The 20,034-nt window shown below is 35.1% G+C and overlaps 2 protein-coding genes across 3 annotated transcripts; both read left to right on the plus strand.

Moving 5' to 3' along the window:
* The first annotated feature begins 781 nt into the window (after positions 1–781).
* LOC129789391 (uncharacterized) lies at positions 782–17,836 on the plus strand. 2 transcript variants are annotated; one of them, XM_055826187.1, is made up of 6 exons: positions 782–1,697; positions 10,214–10,247; positions 13,621–13,993; positions 16,389–16,912; positions 16,982–17,190; positions 17,304–17,836. In XM_055826187.1, exons 1-6 carry the CDS (start codon positions 1,620–1,622, stop codon positions 17,400–17,402), a joined length of 1,317 nt encoding a protein of 438 aa, XP_055682162.1. In that variant the 5' UTR covers positions 782–1,619; the 3' UTR covers positions 17,403–17,836. The 2 variants fall into 2 exon arrangements, with proteins under 2 accessions (XP_055682162.1, XP_055682163.1); XM_055826188.1 differs by having other exon boundaries at positions 16,997–17,190.
* Positions 17,837–17,987: 151 nt separating this feature from the next.
* On the plus strand, positions 17,988–20,027 carry LOC129789374 (zinc finger protein 493-like). Its single transcript, XM_055826164.1, has 3 exons — positions 17,988–18,184; positions 18,559–18,747; positions 18,828–20,027. The coding sequence occupies exons 1-3, from the start codon at positions 18,056–18,058 to the stop codon at positions 19,989–19,991; spliced, it is 1,482 nt and encodes a 493-aa protein (XP_055682139.1). The 5' UTR covers positions 17,988–18,055; the 3' UTR covers positions 19,992–20,027.
* Positions 20,028–20,034: the final 7 nt, after the last annotated feature.

The raw sequence follows: 20,034 nt of genomic DNA on the forward strand, positions 1-20,034 counted from the left end.
GTACCAATTGAAACCTTAATATTGTCACAGAATAAAATCTATTGGACTTATCTCGATGAATTTAGCATCTATGTGTAGGGAATTTTAATTACTTTAAGATAGCAGAAAGAAAATCTCGAGAAAAGTCTTTTCTTTGGAAGATAATTGAGGTCAAAGTCAGAATCCAACGCGGAGGATCAAATTGGTAATAAGTACCAGTCAAAATCCCATACATTTTTGCCGTGGTTTTGAGGTTATGTTTCCCCATATTTCCCAAATAAAGTACTCTTGTTCACTTTTCCTCGGTAAAAATCATTAATGTGGACTAATTTTATTGCCGGAAGTGATTAAAAAGTTACTTAAAGAATCAAAGTTTGTGATTATTCAGGCGCAATAATAAATTATGTAAAATTGTAGCTAAAAAAGTCGTTTCAATTGGCAATTTTGCATCGATTCTACGTAATTTTTTTTCAGTGACGATTTTCTAAATTAAATATTTAGTAATTCGGTGTAGGAATGCTTGAAGGAGATTGAGAATTAGTGAAACTTTCGATCCTTGTTCATTAAACTGATTAATAATTAATTATTGAGCATATTTTATCAGCTGGTACTTATTACCAATTTGATCCTCCGCGTTGTGCCAAATGTTGGGTCCTCCAAGTGTTAATATAGATGCATGACACTCTTATACAGATGCATGACACCCTAATATTGGTTCCAAAAGTGTAGCTCAGGTGCTTGGTTAACTTATTTTTAATTATTTCTTTAAAAGCCACCTTAATTTTCTTTTTACAACTCTTTAACGCTTCAAAACACCTTCCTCTATTTAATTTCAGAAAAAAAGCGTTAGATTTATTATTATTAATTCGAGCAATCACCAATGTGCTACGCACCTTCGTCTTTATCACTTTAATTCTTAGAGAGGAGACTGTTCGCGGAGAATGTTAGAACGTTCTTCTTGGTGGAATTGTTTTGATTGAAGAGACTAATATAAAACATTTCTCCAACCTCTACTTCCATCCATTCCATATCCGATGCTATGCTCGCGTGCCGAAACGCCATCGACTTCTTGCATAGCACCGCACAGAGCACTTCACTGAGTCACTGGCTCCCGTAGCATTCAGACGTGCTTTCCTTCCCGCAAGAGAGATATACCTTCCAGCTGTTTGCGCATTTCAGAAGAAAACCGAGTGTGTGTATGTGTCGCGGAGTGCGAGCAATCAAGATAGACTTAGCACAGCAACATAATTTGAATTGCCTTCCAAACGAGGCACATCATTTGTACTCCCGCATGATCCACTTCCGCGCCTAATTGAGACATCTCCTCATTGCTTTTTGGGCTGCTTTTTGGGCATCATAAGCGAATGGTAAAAGTGTTGTGTGGCGACAGATGAGCATCTCGATATGGAAATATCGTTAATTGTTCAGCGAATGCAGATTGTCTGTTAGGAAGGTGTTTTCTGCGCTCAACGACGGAGCAGAACAGTTAAGAACTGTGAGTGTGAGTGCTTTTTCCCTGCAATTTTCCATCCCGCGACTTTCGGGGTAACAGCGAGAGAGAGAGGGGCAAAAGTGAAATTCTTCTGTGCACGTCTTTTTGTCATCTTCTAAATTAAAACATTTCGAGGGCATCACATAAAATGTGTCAACGATTTATCAAAAGTCTAATCAACAGCAAGTGGAATGTTGAGCTCATGCTGATGATCTCTCTGGCCACGGTAAGTTTTAATTATTTTTTCTTTGCCTATTCCCAATTCCAACTGCAATGCATATTGGCGTCATTTTCTAATATGAAGAGCTTACCTCGATAGAAAAAATTGAGATTTCTAGAGCAAATTTTGGTTTATGTCGCAGTCAAATGCAACAAAAGAATCTCAATCCGGGTTTATGATAATTTCCACATCAATGATAAATAGATAAATTCATGGTGCGAAGATGATAATTAATTTAGTAGCATAGTTGCTGAAAATTATGAACAAACAACATTTTATTTGCAAAACTGGGGAAATGTATCAAAGGCTATTCAATCCATTCAATCTGAAAGAAATATTTGAATAAAATTGAGGTGGAAAAAAATGAATTGATTAATAGAATTGAATTAGTGAAAATCGATATGCAAAAAAGATATTTTCCATCTATGCGGATACACAAAAATGAGAATAAAATATCTTCGATTTTTATTGTTTAAAAGCTTTTCTTAGGCTTAGAAATTTTTGAATACATGACGGGTCATTGTTAAGTTATATTTTACCTAAATTCTTGACAATTTTATGAATTGAGTGAAATAAATCTTGAGATCAAAGATAAATAGGTGAAGAATTGTTAGAAAGGATGTTAAGTAGATTATTATATTTGATTCAGTTTTTTTTTCAATTAAAAATCAACGGAAATTGAAATAAATACAAAATATTTAAATGCCAAAATTCTGTTGGACAAGAGTCGATAAGTAATAATTAATTTTCTTTTAATATCATCTGTTGAGATTTTAAAAATTGTTATGTTTCAATCAAGATCTCGAGACTTAAACCTTTCATAAAATATTAATCTAAGAACAACCTTTTCCATCAGTTAACCTCCTGTAGTCCATGTGAGAGGTGCATTAACACTTGGATAATCGAGGTTTCTAACCTCAAAAGTTTGACCTTCATTTTCTTTCAAAAGAACATATTTTTCCAAGTTTCCTTTCGACGATATTGAAGTAATGAAGTTTTCCTCTACACTAATGTTCAATAAATTATAATTTTAAAGCGATTGAAAAAAGGCGAATTGGCCACTTTGGCCAGCAAAATCCTCCAAGAGTTAATGACCTCATAGCTGAATTTTTGGTTATTGCAGAATAATAAATCGATTATGAGGAAAAGTTAAAAAAAAAAAAAAAAAAACGTAAAAAGAGAATTCAAAAATTTACATAACGGTCTTTTATTTAGCTTGAAGGGCTTTATTAATTTTCTTAAAGGAATTTTGCAAAAAGAGTACATCAAAAAATATTATTATATTATTTATTTATTTATTTTTTTTTTTGAAAGATGACCACTAAAATGACTTCGAAAAATTAATATTTATAATATAGACTAACCGACATAAAAAGCGTCAAAATGCGTTCTGAAAAAAAATTTAAGGGACGCGGGAAATCGCGATTTTCCAAAACAGAATCTTTCCACAGATTGTTACTTAGATCCCACATCTACCCTAAATATGTGAATAATTTCTAATTCTCTAGAAAAATTTGGAAAAATAAACACTTCTAAGATTTCTTTCTTTATTGATTCTTTTCGCAACTGAGATTTAGGTACAATCGTTTTAAAGAAGAGCTGAGACTAAATATCTCTCCCACGCCGTTAATTTAAGGTCATGTTAAGAAAGACAGCCTATTTTCTTCTAAGAAAATTTTCTTAAAATTAAACAAAAAACTCGATTACAAAGTCTGGAAAAAGGTTTAAGAAATCTTTAAACAAAAATTCATTAATAATTCCTTCAAATGGCTAAAAAATGAGAAAAAAAAGATAGGTTTTCTTCTTCTCTGGCTATAATAGCAAATTACAATTTCATCTCACATAATTTCGCACTGACCATCAATTTCTTCAATTGCGCATCAATGAATTTGCATCATGAAGGGAGTGGCAGGAAAAAGATGAATCTGGATGCGAATCCACGAAAGACCCATCCTGTGGGATTAGATATAGTGCACAAATTGCTTATCCCACGTGATTATGGGTGGAAATGTGTAGAAGCTGGGTGCGTTGATCAGTGGCCGTGCATAAATTTCACGGTAATTATATTTGCTCTCTCAGCTTCCAGCATATAGGAATGAAAATGAAATCATAAATAAAACACGAAGAAGAGTTAAAGTATTTACCGGCAAAAAAGAATCTCTGAGTGAAAATGTATTCCACCCCAATGCTGCATGCAATGACCACTGTAAATTGACGGCAATTGAGCAATATCTTCCAGATCTTCCAGAAATCTCACAGTCAACATTTGCGTGATTTTTTTTTCGTGAATAACCTAGCTTTATGCTATTTTGGGATGGGTCGGGAAAAAAAGAACACCAGCAAAACGGTATGCTACGTTTTTCCTTTCTCCATCGCGAAAAAATACAAATTTTCCGCATCATTTCCAGTTTTCTTCGCCTCCCCACTCCCCCCTAGGCTTGTACGCCTTGCAACATTCATATTTTACAGTAATTCGCCAAGATATAACACCTTGTAGTAATTGCTTAGCAAGCTATATTCGCGTAATTTTTGTGACGCTTGCAATGATGAATCTTCCGCTTGAAATATACGAAAGACTTGCGCGTGAGAATAGACGACGAACCCGAAAATTTTTTAAAGATTTTTTTTGACTAGCCTAAATGAAAAATTCTTTAGCAAACTCCTTGGTGCTTTATTTCTTTCTGCAAATTAATCTTCCGCAAACGTAATTTGTGCCAAAGCTGATCGTTTGTTGTTTATGTTGTATAAATTAAACTGGTTTAAGAATCAACCGCGGATGGGCAACATCTTTCACCAGGAATAGATCCAGTTAAAATTAATCTGATAAATCTTCGTCGTCTAAAGCAAAAAAAAACATTCAATAGATGCAATCTGCAACAGTGCTCTCAATAGCAATAGAATTTATAAATCGAAACAAAGTTAAATTGGCAAAATTGCTCGTTTCGCGTTCACATTTCTTTTTGAAGCTCAAAAGATTGTGATTGAAGCACAGACAATTTGCATAATTCCGCAATTGCTTCTTTTTTTTAGCTACTTTAGAAGCAACATCTACTTGTGCTGATTGAGACAAAGAGCCGTTGCTGCACGAGCTCACTTGTTTAGAGATTATCTCGAATTTAGTGGGTTTAAGTAGAATATGTTTCAGTGTGTCAATGCTTCTTCAATTTAATCATCATTACCGCTGAACTTGAGAATACATAATAAGGTGTTTGTTTACTTTCTACCAAAATAAGTAGAACCTGTAAAATATTGATATAGAATCTTCCTAAAGTGGCTACATAAGGCGGCTGTAGAAGGTTCTTATTCATTTAATCATTTATTAATCTAAATTCTTTGCTTTTATAAAAAAGGAATCAGTTTTTGAATTCAAAAGGAGTTTGTTTGTTCGTGTGTACAAAAACTCTTTATTCAGGGACACAATTGAATAAAAGAAAGCAAGGTAATACAAATTCTTTTCGCCACAATTCTAAGATAAGAATTTCGCAACATCATTCCCATAAATTCTATTGCATTCTGCTAATTAACAAAACAATTATACAAAGTTGTTTTGCATTTACAAACGGCGTCACAGCGGACAACACAAATGTGGCCATCAGGGTTCCTATAGGAACAAAAAGTCGGCGTGTATTGAACTGCGGAAGAGTGCTGAATGGAACAGTGAGACAATTAAGAAATCAATTGAAGCACTAAGAAGAGAACAAATATTATATGTAAAGTCCTGAGCATGCAGAAGAAGAAAAAACATCTTCCCTGGCCACATCGGATGCGGAATGTTTCCCGTTAAGAGTTCATCAATTGGTTCACTTGTTCTTGGGCGATTGTCCGCCATGTCTCCGCACTCCATTGAGCAGAAATGAAGTTCATTATTTACATTTTGAACATTTTTGATTGTTTTAGCATCGTATGTTTTTTTTGGGGTGCTCTAAAGGTGTTTTAATAAAGTTAGTCTCGCATTTGGCGAGCATAGCGTATAAGAATAATCTGATGATCCGTTAAGAAATTCTTATTATTCCCCAATGTGACGGAATTGTTGATTAGAAACGTGTGAATATTCAATAGATCTCGCCATTCATTTTACTCTGTGCCCATCCTCTCCAATTCCACATCTTCTTCCTCTCCCATCGACACTCAAGTATGTATATCGATGGGATATTAGCATCAAAACCAAATAGAATACGGCCCTCTTCGCCGTATGTTCTGTGCAAACACTTTAAGAAAATTCTCTCCAGTTACGAGACTCGGAAACACAATTCCCTAATTCTGTCCACTAAACGCCTATACAATTTGCCTTAAGTTTAATCAATTTCTCCGCCACTTCTCACTCTATTTAAGTCGAATTACAAAGATCTTTGCCAAGTGACCGCCAAGACGCAAAAAACGGGATTTAATAGTCAAACAAGTGGCTCAACAAATGGGTCGAAAATTAGATAATTCATTTATTCACCCAAAGTACTCGCCAAGAACAAATAAGAGGTGCCTCTTCTACAAAATATATATTTACATAAAGAGCTATAAATTTCAAATGAGACTCGTTGATTTTATATGTTGCTCCAATTCTTTTGATTTGTTTTTTATTTATTCTTCCACGCTATATTTTGTGAATTTTTAAGCAGAAATCTATGCTGGATATTTATAGAGTCACTGAAATTTGGTCAAGTGGCCGCGGAATTAATTGGTTCAAGTTCATGGACATTCGGAGAATGTTTTTCTTCTAAGAAATCAGCGGCATATTTTATTTGAAACTGTTATATTTTAGTTGAAATAAAAAATATATATTAGTCTACTTTGACTACCTAGGTTAACATCCAGTTTACATACTTAATGCAATAAAATTAAATAGGTGATAATGTTCAAGAAATTAATAAATTTTTTGAATAATTTTCTCGTTTAACTTTCACTGCAACACTAAACAATATTTTTTTCCAATGAAAATAACATAAAATTGATATATTTTTCGCATACCTAGCATGATCTTCTGCATAAGAATATCACGCACAGATTGTATGCTATAGAGAATTTCTTAAAAGAACAAGATTTCAATGACGTTCTGTATGCTTGAGGAATCGAATCGCTGCTCCCGCTATGTACTGCCAAGTCTCAGCTCTTGTTACATCTCTCTGCTGCTCAGAAGGTAACCGCGTAAGATCACTTCTTGTAAGCTGGAAGAGCCTGCAGTTGCATGTTGTATGTTCCAAATTGAAAAGGCATTCATTCTCCCTCTTTTCATTGCCAATACAATGTTATACGATGATAAGGTAAAACCGCCCAAGATTGATTCTCCCGCATCTCAAGTTAACCTTTCGCGTTGATGTGCTGGAGGTTGTCACAGGTGGTTAATTCCCTAGCTGGTGACACACTTAACCACTCGGAAGCGCACTCGCAGACGTATTTGCATAAAATGCTCATGTTCTTGTCATTTCAATGGGCGTCGAGAGATTCTTTTGCGGAAGTTGAAAAGATCTCAAGATTTATTTGCACCACAAATGGGTGTTTCCATACTGAGCTTTTTAAAATAAGAATTAGATAAATATGAATAATATTTATATATATATAAAATTTCTGAATTGAAATTAGCATAAAGGTCGTTAACTAAGAACCGTCATGCTTTGAAATCATATTAAAATGCGAAAATCAAGATCTTCAGAGAGTTTTAAAAGAGGCTTAGAACAAAATAAATCATTAGAAATCTTTTCTAAGAATTTCATTTCAAAATTGAAATACTCTTCTGTTTCCTATAATAAAATAAAGATAATTGTATCTCGAAAATTAAAGGAGTTTATTCATTTCTTTAAACTCTTTATTTTACGAATTAATCAGGATAATTTTGTAGAGCATCAAAGTTGTAATGAGTAAAGATTTTTAACTTAAAATTCAATCAATGACGTCACTATTGTGTTTTCTTCTCCTTCAATACGTGATTCATTCATGCTAAACGTCGATGTTTTCAACAAGGATAATTTTATGTTTCACACATTGAAAGAGAAAAAAAACATAATGTGACGTCATCATTTGCATTTTTGGATAAAAATTTTCGTTAGTTTTTTGTTGCAGCTGATCCCAGTGGCCTGAGAAAAATCTCTGCTAATTTTATATTCTTTTTCTCTTTTTATTTCCCATACAGAGACTAATATACTCCTTTAACTTTTTGGCATAGTCTGAAATGTTTCAATACTCAGGCAAGGTAAATGATTTGGAAACTCCCGAATTAATTCAGTTAAATAAATCAAGCTAAAAAGAAGATTTTCTTTTGAAAAATAATAAATTGTTAAAAAAAAATTATGCAAAAGAAGGTTGCAGGCTTACATATAAACGGATGTGTTGAGTACGTAATAAAATATATTGGCAAAATTACCTGCCCGTATGAACCAAAAACCAACAAAAAGTTTTTTTTTTTTAATTTACACTATACACCGTATTGTGAATCTTACTCAATATTATGCAGAGCTAAGCTGCTGACATTGAGTGAATTGTGCATCGTGCATTTTGTTAACCCATTAAACTCCATTGGGGGAGTATGCATTGAGATCGTGGCGATGGGAATTGGGAAAATTTCTCATTGTCTCGTCAGTGCACGCAGAAAACATTCTTGTTTGGGTGTTGCAGGAAAAATGGGTCAGACCCAGAGTGGGAAAAGTCGCAGACAATAAGGGCGAAAGAAGGGAAGAGCGTGTGAGAACTATTTTAACGAGAAAGGTGCCCATCTTAAAAAAAAGATATTTTCCATATTTTCCCATATAAAATGCCAATAAAAACCCCCCAGTATGCGAAATTGTAAGAATCTCTTGCGTTTTATTGTCGGAATATCGAGTTGGTTGGTACTACGCACGAAGATGTCTCAATTTGTGAGGAGAACATGTGTTTTTCGCGGACAAGACACAGCGGGTTAACGGCGAACTGATAACGACCCTCATCTCACTTTTTACAGCGTCACCTAAATTTTTTTTACCAAAAGAAATTCTGCACGCCTCTTGAGACATTCGGCAGAAGAAGTCTGTTGACCAATAAAGCTCAATGCGTGTCTTGTGGCCCAATGAGCCGTTAGGAGGTGTCTCTTCTCCCGGTCTCGCGAGCATCACCAACATATCTCACTGTATAAAGCGTTACTTTAGCTTCTGGCTGCAGCACTGTAATCACCACACAGTAAGTCAATCAGCCACCAATGTGATCATCCTGACCAAGAATGTTGCATTGCATAAAATGTTAGGAAAGTAAGGTGAAATAAAAAAGAATTCTCTCGAAGAATATATAGGAAGGAAAATCAGGTGACCAGTTTCATTTACTCATGCACGTTTTATTGGAGCATCCAATACAAATACTGATAACTGTACGATGGATGAGGGCTCCGTTACCAGCCCACGAGTTGATTCAATTTTCACGTGTGCTCATGTCCACCTGCATTTTCTGCACGGCCAGGGTCAATTGAGAGAGAGGAGAACTTTCACCGAACAATAGATTCGATCCCATTTTTGTTTAGCACATTCTTCTCGCAGCACCATAGAATGTAATTTCTCAATCACACTGACTTGGCATTTTCTTGCAGATTTCTTGAATGAGGTTTTACATTGATTCAAGAAAAATTGCAGGATTGAATATTTTTCAATAATCAGCGGTATGTTGAAGTAAAGCTTTATTGTGGAAATGGAATTCCCTTATAAAGTATTTTTCCTTTAAAATCACGACTAAAGGAAGAAATAATATTAGATAGAACCAATTAAGTTATTAAAATGTAAAGAAAGAGATTTTATCTATATAATAAAGAAAGGATTTCGTGTCTGTACAGCTATGCATTTCTACACCGTTGGTCCGATCGTGATGAAATTTGGTACAGAGACTACTGATACCAGGCGGTTTTTACCAACGGCATTCATTTTCCCCCCAAAGCCCCCCTTCACATAGCCCTCATATAAAAATCACGCTTTTTTGACTACTTTTTGAATTCGGCGCCATAAATGTTGTGTGAAATTCACTTTTTCCCTTTGCAATATCTGTCGGAGGTTTTTGCATGGCCCATCTATCTATATAATAAAGAAAGGATTTCGTTCCTGTACAGCTATGCATTTCCACACCGTTGATCCGATCGGGATGAAATTTGGTACAGAGACTACTGATACCAGGCGGTATTCACCAACGAATAAATCTTCCATTAAATCTATTTCAATTCGTCACAAATCTCTTCTCTTTTAAAAATTTGCGCAAAGCGCAACAAATCCCCGCAAAGCGGGGCGAGGTAAATTGGAGCGAAGCGACAATTTACCTCGTCTTCTATAAAGTTTTCGAAATTTTTCCGTTTGGCAGTACGAAAAAAAATTAAAAAGGGAAATTTAAAATTCCCAACAAAAATATTTAATTTTATTCAAGAGCATTAAGCACCATGAGACAAGAGAATTCGAGCAATTTCAGGCAAACATATTACAAGCATGTAAATATTTTGACTCATAAATTCTAATGTTTTCTCTATGAAATATTACACCACAAGTTTCCTTGCAATACTAACATTTCTTCTGATTTGCCTTCTTTTGCAGATACTTCCGCTTATCCATGCACAAGACTATGACGGTGAGTAATATATTTTACAATTTTCTTTTTATGTGTATAAGCTCCACATGTATTTTTTTGCATACATTTTGTAAATTGTATGCAATAACAAAATGCACAATGACTCGGGAAAATGATGTTTTTATGCAAAACCATAATAACTAAATTGAAGTACAAAAGCCCACACGGACTGCCCATGTGAACATAGATTGAGATATGATCTTGGCGAGCAGATCAATTAGGAGATGTGTCGAAAAAATGCGATGATGTGAGAGATCAGCTTGTCCGATAGACTGGCAGCGAGAGCAAAAAGCCATAAAACACTTGACTGATCTATAAAATGAGTTTGGTCATCAAAGATATGTAACCTAACATAATCTCTTTTTCTTCTTACCTTCTCCTCCAATTACATTTCCATTGTCTACGTGTGATGATTGAGATTCCTCTGCAGCACCTCGCTTGGGCGTTCTTTTTTTATTATTGCTGTCCAGAGAGATATTTCAAAATGAAAATAGATCATGTGAGATGATTGCACATCCCAACTACACCACAATTGCCTTCCTCTTGTGTGCTCTCTATCGTCATTTGGCAACAAGGGGAATTGTGGGCTGATACTGTGGCAATAACTCTGCACCAGATAAGACAACACATTCGCGAATAGATTGCAGAGAGACCTCTTAACCATTAACAAGGTTCCTTCTTTCGTCCAATGTGGTGTACACGTGAATTAACATTGGCCCATAAATTGGCTTTCAGTTCAACAATCTTTGATTTCTTTGAATACAACAGATAAATGGTTCAATGATCAAAAGATCAGAACAAGTTAATTTTTAGAAAACACATCAGACCATGACATTGGTTAAAATGCGCTAAATTATTCGTCACATGAATATTTATAGTACATCACTTAATATTTGGGTCAATTCATAATACGTCTATGCAGTTAGATCATTGGGAAGCATTAGGCTTAAATAAATATTTCATAACAAATCACATTAAATTTTATATAGTGCATGAAGTTCATTATTTTAGTTGTTTGTCTTCTAAAGAATTTTTTCGTTAATAAAATCGATGTTTTTTAGCATTAAAATAAATATTTAAATATGAAAAATTAAATATTATGCATAACGTCTTTTACGAAAAGAAATACCCTTGCAGGGTTGGGCAGTTTGTTTACATTTTTACATTTTACATGTAAACAATTCCTTTCTTTACATGCTTTTTTCTTTACATACTTTTCTAAATAAATTAATAAATTTCAATTGAATACATAAAACCCATAAAACCGACATAAAAAATTCTTAATTTGAAGTTTAAGTTATTTTTTTAATAAAAAATAAGAAATTGAGGAGGATTATAATTTACATCAATTCGGGTATAGAAATTTCTACCCACTCCTCCTTATCTGAAATATCCCCACATGGTGGGATATCTTCTAGTTCCCTTAATTGGGCCGTATAATAAATCTCTAAGAGCTTCTTTGATCTCTCGAATGTAAGACGATTACGCAAATTGGAGTGCACGTATCCCAAAAAGGAAAATAATCGCTCCAGTTGGGCGGTACTGGCTGGGATTCTAAGAACTTTCAACGATAAGTCTGTCAAGTCTGAGTGACTCCTTCGTGCGTTTATCCAAAAAATAAATGAATATTTTTCCTCTGATGTAACGAGATGATTAAAAATTCCTCTTCTCTCGTGAAAGTCTGCTAAACTGCTTAAGCCAGTTTTAGTTTTAACAAGCTTTCTCACTAAAAATCCATCCGCTTCTTGAACCTCTTCTGGGGATAAAATTAAAATGTCTGCCTAGGGATCAAGGCTGATTGCCACGAGTATCAGGGGTGTGATTACCTAGAGAAAAATAAAGAAATAAAATTGAAAATTTATGTGCTAGAGGCAATAATAAAAAGAATACAGAAAAGTGGGGAAAATATACTTAGTAATAAGAGGAAGAAATTCATTAAAATAGTAAATTTAAAACTAAATTCTTTACATATTTTTACATTTTTGTATACTTTACTTTACATGTTTTTACATGTAAAATGTAAAAACCATGTAGGGGAACGTGGCCCAATTGCGACCCCCTAAATTCTGTTTCAGAAGGATTGAAAAAAGTCATATTAAAATGAATTAAATCTTCCCAAGTTTGGTACCATTGGAAAGGTCATTTAATAGGCTAACTTTGTTCTATAGATGCAAACATTCTATCTCTTACCTGTTCTGAGTAATAATGGAATTAAAAAAAGTTGCTAAAATTGCACTTTTTCACCACGGTGTTCTAATTGCGACCCCCCGAGTGTTCTAAATGCGACCCCCTTTTTTTGCCGTAATTTGTGGGTTTTTCACTAGTAGATCACATTTATCACTACTATAAATAGGGAAACTGCCATGAATTACCCGGAAAAGCCGGAAAATCAAGAATTTATTTTCATTTTTCCCCACATTTGTTTTGACATTTCGCCCTTGAGGTGACTACACACACTTTCACACACACCGACAATTGCGCACTCACTGACGTAATTCGCAGAAAATCCACGAAAATTCTTCTGAGGAATGCGTAAATTACACTAACTGCACTCCCCTTTGGCTGTAGGAACATTTTCACTGCGAAAAAACTTTCAAGAAACGTGAAAAAATATTGATTTTCCCGAAATCAAAACACAGCGCGGTCTGTGTGAGAGAGACACTTCCACACCACTACACGCATGCGCGGCTGCTTTACCGTGGTGAGTGGTGGAAATAGACGGTCCGAATTGAAACATTTTGGGGGTCGCAATTAGACCATTCTGCATGTATTACATTTTCACTTAATTACTTAAAATACCTAAAATCTTTCAAAAAATTGTAAATCAAGTAATAAACTAGACCCTCTAAGCTACAGAAACGCGGCATAATATGAGACATAATAGTGGGAAAAAAACTCATATCAACTTGGTTTCTAAAATCAGAAAATGTCGGCCAAGTGCTGAAAATGAATTTTGATTTTTTATTAGTCCTGTTGTGTACCAAATTAATTTATTTTAGGCGCTAACATTATCTTACTATAATATCTTCATAATGTAGTGAAACTAATTTTATAATATTTCGTCATTTACGAGAAAAAGGGGCGGTCGCAATTGGGCGGCGGTCCGATTTGGGCCACGTTCCCCTAAACAAATAATTTTACATGAAATTGCAAAACTCTCCTTGTGGGATTATCAGATTTTTATAAGAGTATCACAGGTACACCACAATTTGTGAGAGATCCACCTTGCTACAACGCTATTACTCAATCTCACCCGCCGTTGGTACAGAATAAATACTGATTGTTGAATCATTTTCCAATTTTCCCCCTCAATACATTCAATTTCTGCGGAATTTAAAGTAGATCTATGTGCCCTCATTTTTACCCCCCACAGTGACGGACATTCAGTGCTCCTTCGCATCGCAGGGATCAAGTGTGGGCGACACAATTACGGCTCACCTGAAGAAACCCATGGGCTTCAAGGGGACCCCCCTCTTTGCTGATGATCGCAGCATCAACCCTGAAAGCGATGCAAGTTGCATCATAAAGCCGGATCTCAATGATCCGTCGGAACTGGGATACATCCTAAAGATTCTGGACTTTTCCCGATGCGGCGTATTGCGACGCAATGGGTTCGTCCACGTGCGAATATGGTTCCCACAGTTCCCGGGTGTCGTGATGCAATCCGACCAAGAGTTGATCATCATGTGCAAGCCACCAGAACCAACGGTGATCCAGAACAAGGCAGCCGGGTTCGCTGGAAGTTTGTAAGTGATAATTTTTCTGCTCACTCACACCAAAAGACATCCACACAGCTGAAATAATTGCCACCTGCCAATGAAGTGGACAAGTTAATTCTACGAAAATTACACTTTTTTACAACCACGAGCCACTATGAATTGAAAGAGGAACACAATAGCACGCAGAGTTCAATGAATTTCTTTTGCGATAGTCCCTCCAAAATCTCTGCGCTATTCAGTTCAGCTTGGAGGATTTTTTTTTGTAGGTACCCTGCGGAAGTTAGAAAATTGCACGAATCGTCCAAGAGAAGATAATTTGAGGTGAAAGATGTGTGTGATCATTAAATGTGCAAAAAGTGTCGAAATTTGTCAATTAGCACATAAAAAGGGTCATGTACAACTTCCCGTAAGATCGTGATCCTCCCAGATTATTGTAGAACTGAAGATCTCATCTCGCAGCCTAAGACTGGAGATCCTGTCAATCAGACACCTCATTAAACTTTGCAATCTCTTCCCATTTTCTCCACTCAAAGTCTCACAACACGCCCCGAAAGTTTCACCTCACTAAACTTCCTCGCGATCGCTCTTGATCATGTTGATCCTCCTCATGATTGAACTTAATGGGATGTTCCTCTTCATGCGATCTTTCAACGCTTTTCTCTCAATGGGATTAAAGGGCCAATACTCCAGCATCGTATGAGATGTTGTGGATTTAAAGATCATCTGATTTGGCAGATCAAAAGACTAATCATTGATATAATGTTAGAAAATTCTGTTGAAAAAATACAATATAGTGAAAGGCTTTCAAAGTCGGAATATTCAAGCTAATAATGCTATCCAGGTGTTTAAGTGTGACAATGCTTTAGTATTTTATGACGTCCCAATGATGGCGTTATCCATAAAATTGTTGGAATTATGTGCAATAAATAGAATTGAGAGGCATTTGAGGTATTCATAAAATAATAATATGATCGCAGCGTGATCATCATCACTGAACTAGCAATCATTGCAATCAGTAGCTGAATAAACAAAATTACAGAGTTTGGAATTTAAATTAATAGAACTCGCCATGTGTATGCATAGAAGTTTTTATTTGAATAAGAAATAGAATTGTGGGTCATGAAAAGCTAGATTTCCAGGTAGATACTAAAAGTCAGTTAGGTACTTTTGAATTTTTTGATTAAGTACTCAAAGTTCGAAAGTCGCGCTTAGTTTTTCAATTATCTCTTCAGACAGGAATTTTCACGTAACCAGCTTTAAGAATTTTTAATCATTCATTCCTTGAAAAGGCTCCTTTTATATAGAAAACCATTCAATCAAACTTTTTTATATCAACAAATAGTAATTGATTCTAACGTTTCCACTATGTATAATAAAAAATCATGATCAGCTTCTAGAATTCATTCTTTTATTGCAAAATTGATGATTCTAAAACCACAAACTTTTCCACAAAAAGTCATCAAAGATGGTCTATTTATTTTTAAGTGGAATAGTGTTGATGTTTTGATCGAATTGATCTCATTTTGGGATCAATCATGTAGAGTGGTTAATAAATCCAATGGCATTGACCTTTCAAGCCTCATGAGAAAATAAAAGGATCTTTTTGCAAACTTTCTTCTTTTACATTCCGCACATGCATCTTTTTCCATGCAAAATTTCAATTTAACCCTTTTTGCGGATTTTCTGTTAGAAGTTGTAAATTTTTCTGTCAATCATTCACCCTTTTGCTGTTAGAAATCAATTAAATTCACCTCTGTGAATAAGCTTAATAATGAAACGGTGTGGCGTAATTACAAAGAACGAGGAACATCTGTAAATTGCATCATCGTTCCGACCAATTCTAATGGCATTGCTCTTCTTGATTTCATTTTAAGAGAGAAAAATGATCTCATTTTTCCTTTCAATGGGCGAAAAAATGTACTGTTGATAGACGTTAAGGTTCCTCAATGGGATACGATGAAAAGAAAATGTACAGTTCTTCCGTTGGAACTTCTTTTTCGATGAAATATTGTTTTGGCTTTAGCGGGAAGTTGGCATTTCGTGAGAGTGATCATCAATGGGTTTTTAATGCGTCTTTGATCTCTTTTTTGTTGATGAATTCTTCTGCTGTTTAAACAAGAATATTTATTAGAAAAATATTTTTTGGTGGATGCGCTTTAAGCAGGTTGGCATAGGCACCATGAGTTTCTTTCATATCTTAGCTAGATTCTATTGGGTTGTCCAATATTTATCCGGATTTCTAACCTAACATTTTTACCATTACATTCAATAAGAGTGAATGGGACAGTAAATCAAAATTGTATTGAATTTATGTGAATATTTTAGGATAGAAATCCGTGTAAATATTGGACAACCCAATATTTGTTTGACAACGTACACGCAATTTCAAAATTCAAATCTTAACCGTCTTGAATACCTACAGCCCACATGGAGCTCGAGTGTCTGGAGTTGTGGAAGAAACTCCGGGAAGATTGGAGTATGAAGTAGCATTGTACAAGGAAGCTCCTCCCGTGGCGAGGATCAGCGCGGCACATCTTAAAAATTCCTCTCTAAGTAGTCCTGTAACGAACAATGAAGTTCCTGTGGATCAAGCCGTTCCTATTGGGACGAAACTGCAGCTCCGAGCACGGATTAGTGCTCAGAGTGTGTGGAAGTATGTAAAACTCATGGAAGTTACCGTGTCTCCGGATCCGGATGATCCTCACGCCATTGGGGCTGTTGCTCTTGTCCGTGAGGGATGTCGCAATCGAGATTTTGCCACAATAATCCCACATCAACCAGCACGCTACCGCGATCGTTCCAATGAGGTTTTCTTGGACTTTGAAGCTTTCCTTTTGAGCTCAATGAAGGAACGCAGTACCTTGTGGATTCATTCGCAAATCAAGGCCTGCATGGAAGCTGCCGATTGTCAGCCAGATTTCTGCCTGGATCTCTTTGAACCCTCAGGTAGGACATTATTCCAATATCCTCCCTCTATGGATCCCTTCCTTTGGATATAATGGTGTGATCACCCAGGTTTACCTCTTGCAGGGCATGGACGACGAAGGAGGGCGATCGCCGATAAGAATGCAACGGAATTTACAAAATTCAAGGAGAACATCGAATACACAGTGATCATGCCAGGAGATTATGAGACACTGAAGTCAAATCAGGGTGATCAATGCAGAAGTTTCCTCTTCATCTCTGCTCTTCTTTCTTTCCTTCTGGCACTCTCAACAATCATTGTAAGTCATACGCTATATTACTTTTTTATTATGATTTATCGCGATGAAATGACGCCACAATAATAGACCGCCATGACAGGGAGCCATGTTAATTTCTCTTCTCAACATTTTAGACCTGTATTGCTGTTTTTAAACTCCAAAATGGACGAAAACACATCGAAAACTACATGGCAAGCAGCAAAGGATACGCAGGACGAGCAATTGTGCAATAGAAACTGAAGAATTTAAAAGGGAATTAAGAAAATATTTAATTTTTAAAATGGAGACTTGAAAATTTCTAATAGAAATTTCTGATCATTGTTCTTCTGTTTTATAGCTAAGAAAAATTCAATAAACACGCCGGTGTGTTATGTGAAACAAAAAACTAATTCTCTGAGAAGGCTCCCTTTAGGTTGTATTGCTCTTGATTTACTAATTTCTTTAACGGGGTTCGATCAGACATTTCTATTGGAATGAATAAATGACATAAATGTTAGTAATTTATTTTTAAAGTATTATTTATTGTAGTAATTTAATGTGCAAAAAGGTTGTTTCTTAGAACAACTTCTATTGACCAATGAAAATTAGTTTTAAGATTTTTTTTTCTATAAAACAAAAATATTTTTTGCATTTCGTGAGGATCAATAAAGATAATTGAGATTGTGAATGGAAATCTTTTCTTTTATTTTAAAGGATTTTTTTTATAGTCTTTCTAACAGATTTTCTGAATTTTCTAACTTTTTCAATTGAAAAATGTGTCTCTGCTGCTGAAACCTTTCAAATGTCTCTAATTTTAAAACAGTCGAGTGAAACGTTTCATTTGTACATCTAATACATCTTAGTTCTAGTTGCGCTCTTATTTCTCTCATAATAAACTATTGAAAAAATGTTAGAAATCTGGAAAAGTTGGTGTAGATTTTGTGCTAAACAGGATTCAAATGAAGGAGAAGAAAGTTGTAATATGGAATCACCTAACAATAAATTAGAAATCTTCAACAAACTCTTTATAACTCCGGTAAGGTTTCTTTTATTTTTTGTTCAATGATTTGTTACTTTTCAATGATTTTCATTTTAAACAGAGTTCAGATTATTGTAAACAATCATTTAAACATTGAACTTCTTGTTAATATTCGTAAAATTAGAGAAAAAGTAAATTCATAAAATTCTTGAGAATATTCGGGGAAACGTTGCAAATGTTTATGCTTATTTTATTACATGTATTAAAATATTTTTATACATTATATTGAGATTAAGATATTTTTTATTAGAGATAGTTTTAACCGGGTAGTATTTATATAAGTAATATTACAACAAAATAATTTCAGAAAGAGTAAATTTTTTTACATTATAATAATGCTCTTTTAATATATCATTGCTTTCAATTTCTAGCTTACTCGACTTGAGGGTATAAAACCAACATTTTGCACCGAATGTTCGGATTTTGTTACAAAATTAGAATCATTTCATGATCGCTGCCTGAAGGTTGATCAAATGTTTAATGAAATATTCCATAATTGCACTTCTGATGCTGATCTTCAGTCTCTTAGAGTTAAATACAGCATTGACAGTAACAACGTTGTAAGTTTAAATACCTTTAATTTTTTATTTAAAACGTTTTTTTTTCAAAACCATACCTATATTTACTATTATTATTATAGAAAAACCGCGTCATTTTAACGACTACAGAAACTGAAAAGGAAACTGCGGATGATTGTTTACATTCTGATCATGTCTCAGATGCTTCAGATGCAATTGATGAGGAAGAAAGTATTTACGTTAAAAAAGAAGTTCAGGAAAAAGTAAAGATAGTTCACAAAAAGCGTGGAAGACCTAGAGGGTCTCTTAAAAAAGCTCTAACGGAGGCAAAGACAAAACATACAAGAGAAATTAAAACAAGATTGACTCGAAAAACTGATGAAAAGGATAAAATAGTATTCCAAAGGAGTCCTTCTGTAAAAAGATCCCCTAAACGTGATAAAACGAAACGGGAAACTCTCATACGTGATCGTGCTGAGCGCTATAGGGGACCTAGGAGTGCCAGAGAACAACCAAGTGTATGTCAAATATGCTCAAAAACTTACACCAGGAAATATATGCTAACTCTTCACATGCGTGAAAAACATTCTACTGAAGAATTGCCATTTGCTTGCCAGTCATGCCCAAAGCGTTTTGTTACAGCGCAAAAACTAAAGGTACACGAAGTATCGCATTTACCTAAAGAAGAAAAACTCATTCATCCTTGTCCACACTGTGAAAAACTCTACGGAAGTATACAAAATGTTGAAATTCACATAAGGGCTGTTCATAAAAATGAAAAGCCTTTCATCTGTGAGGAATGTGGGAAGTCATTTGTGACGAAGGGAGCGCTGAAGGAGCATCACATCAGCCATACCGATGAACGAAGCTTCCAATGTTCACATTGCCCGAAAAAGTACAAAAGTTTACCACGCTTGAAAATGCACGAAGACGTACACACGAGTACTCTGTATGAATGTCCAACGTGTGGTGTTAAACGCAACACAAAGCACAACCTCAAAATGCACATGCTGGTTCATTCGGAAGAGAAGAAGTTCAAGTGCAAATACTGCGGAAATGAGTTCAAACGTATTAAGTCCTTCAAGGATCACCTCATCATCCATACTGGTCAGCGACCATATGAGTGTCCATTCTGCAGTAAAACCTTTGCAAATGGATCAAATTGCAGGAAACACAAAAAGATAGCTCATCCTGCAGAATTAGCTGCTCTTGAAGCTTCAGGTGAACCGACAAAAGTAACAATACTTCCAAAATTGGAAATACTTCAAGCAAAGGATTGTAATTAATAGTAGAGAATAAATTACACCATGTAGAAAATTCTACTCTTTG

This window comes from Lutzomyia longipalpis, chromosome 2, assembly GCF_024334085.1.
Source record: "Lutzomyia longipalpis isolate SR_M1_2022 chromosome 2, ASM2433408v1".
NCBI classification, from domain to species: domain Eukaryota; kingdom Metazoa; phylum Arthropoda; class Insecta; order Diptera; family Psychodidae; genus Lutzomyia; species Lutzomyia longipalpis.

Bases quoted from the DNA above. Each gene is read 5' to 3' on its own strand.
- LOC129789391 (XM_055826187.1), top strand. From the start codon at position 1,620: ATGTGTCAACGATTTATCAAAAGTCTAATCAACAGCAAGTGGAATGTT. The intron at 10,248-13,620 runs GTGAGTAATATA...TACCCCCCACAG, and splicing joins CCATGCACAAGACTATGACG to TGACGGACATTCAGTGCTCC. The intron at 17,191-17,303 runs GTAAGTCATACG...TCAACATTTTAG, and splicing joins TGGCACTCTCAACAATCATT to ACCTGTATTGCTGTTTTTAA.
- LOC129789374 (XM_055826164.1), top strand. From the start codon at position 18,056: ATGTTAGAAATCTGGAAAAGTTGGTGTAGATTTTGTGCTAAACAGGAT. The intron at 18,185-18,558 runs GTAAGGTTTCTT...TTCAATTTCTAG, and splicing joins ACAAACTCTTTATAACTCCG to CTTACTCGACTTGAGGGTAT. The intron at 18,748-18,827 runs GTAAGTTTAAAT...TTATTATTATAG, and splicing joins GCATTGACAGTAACAACGTT to AAAAACCGCGTCATTTTAAC.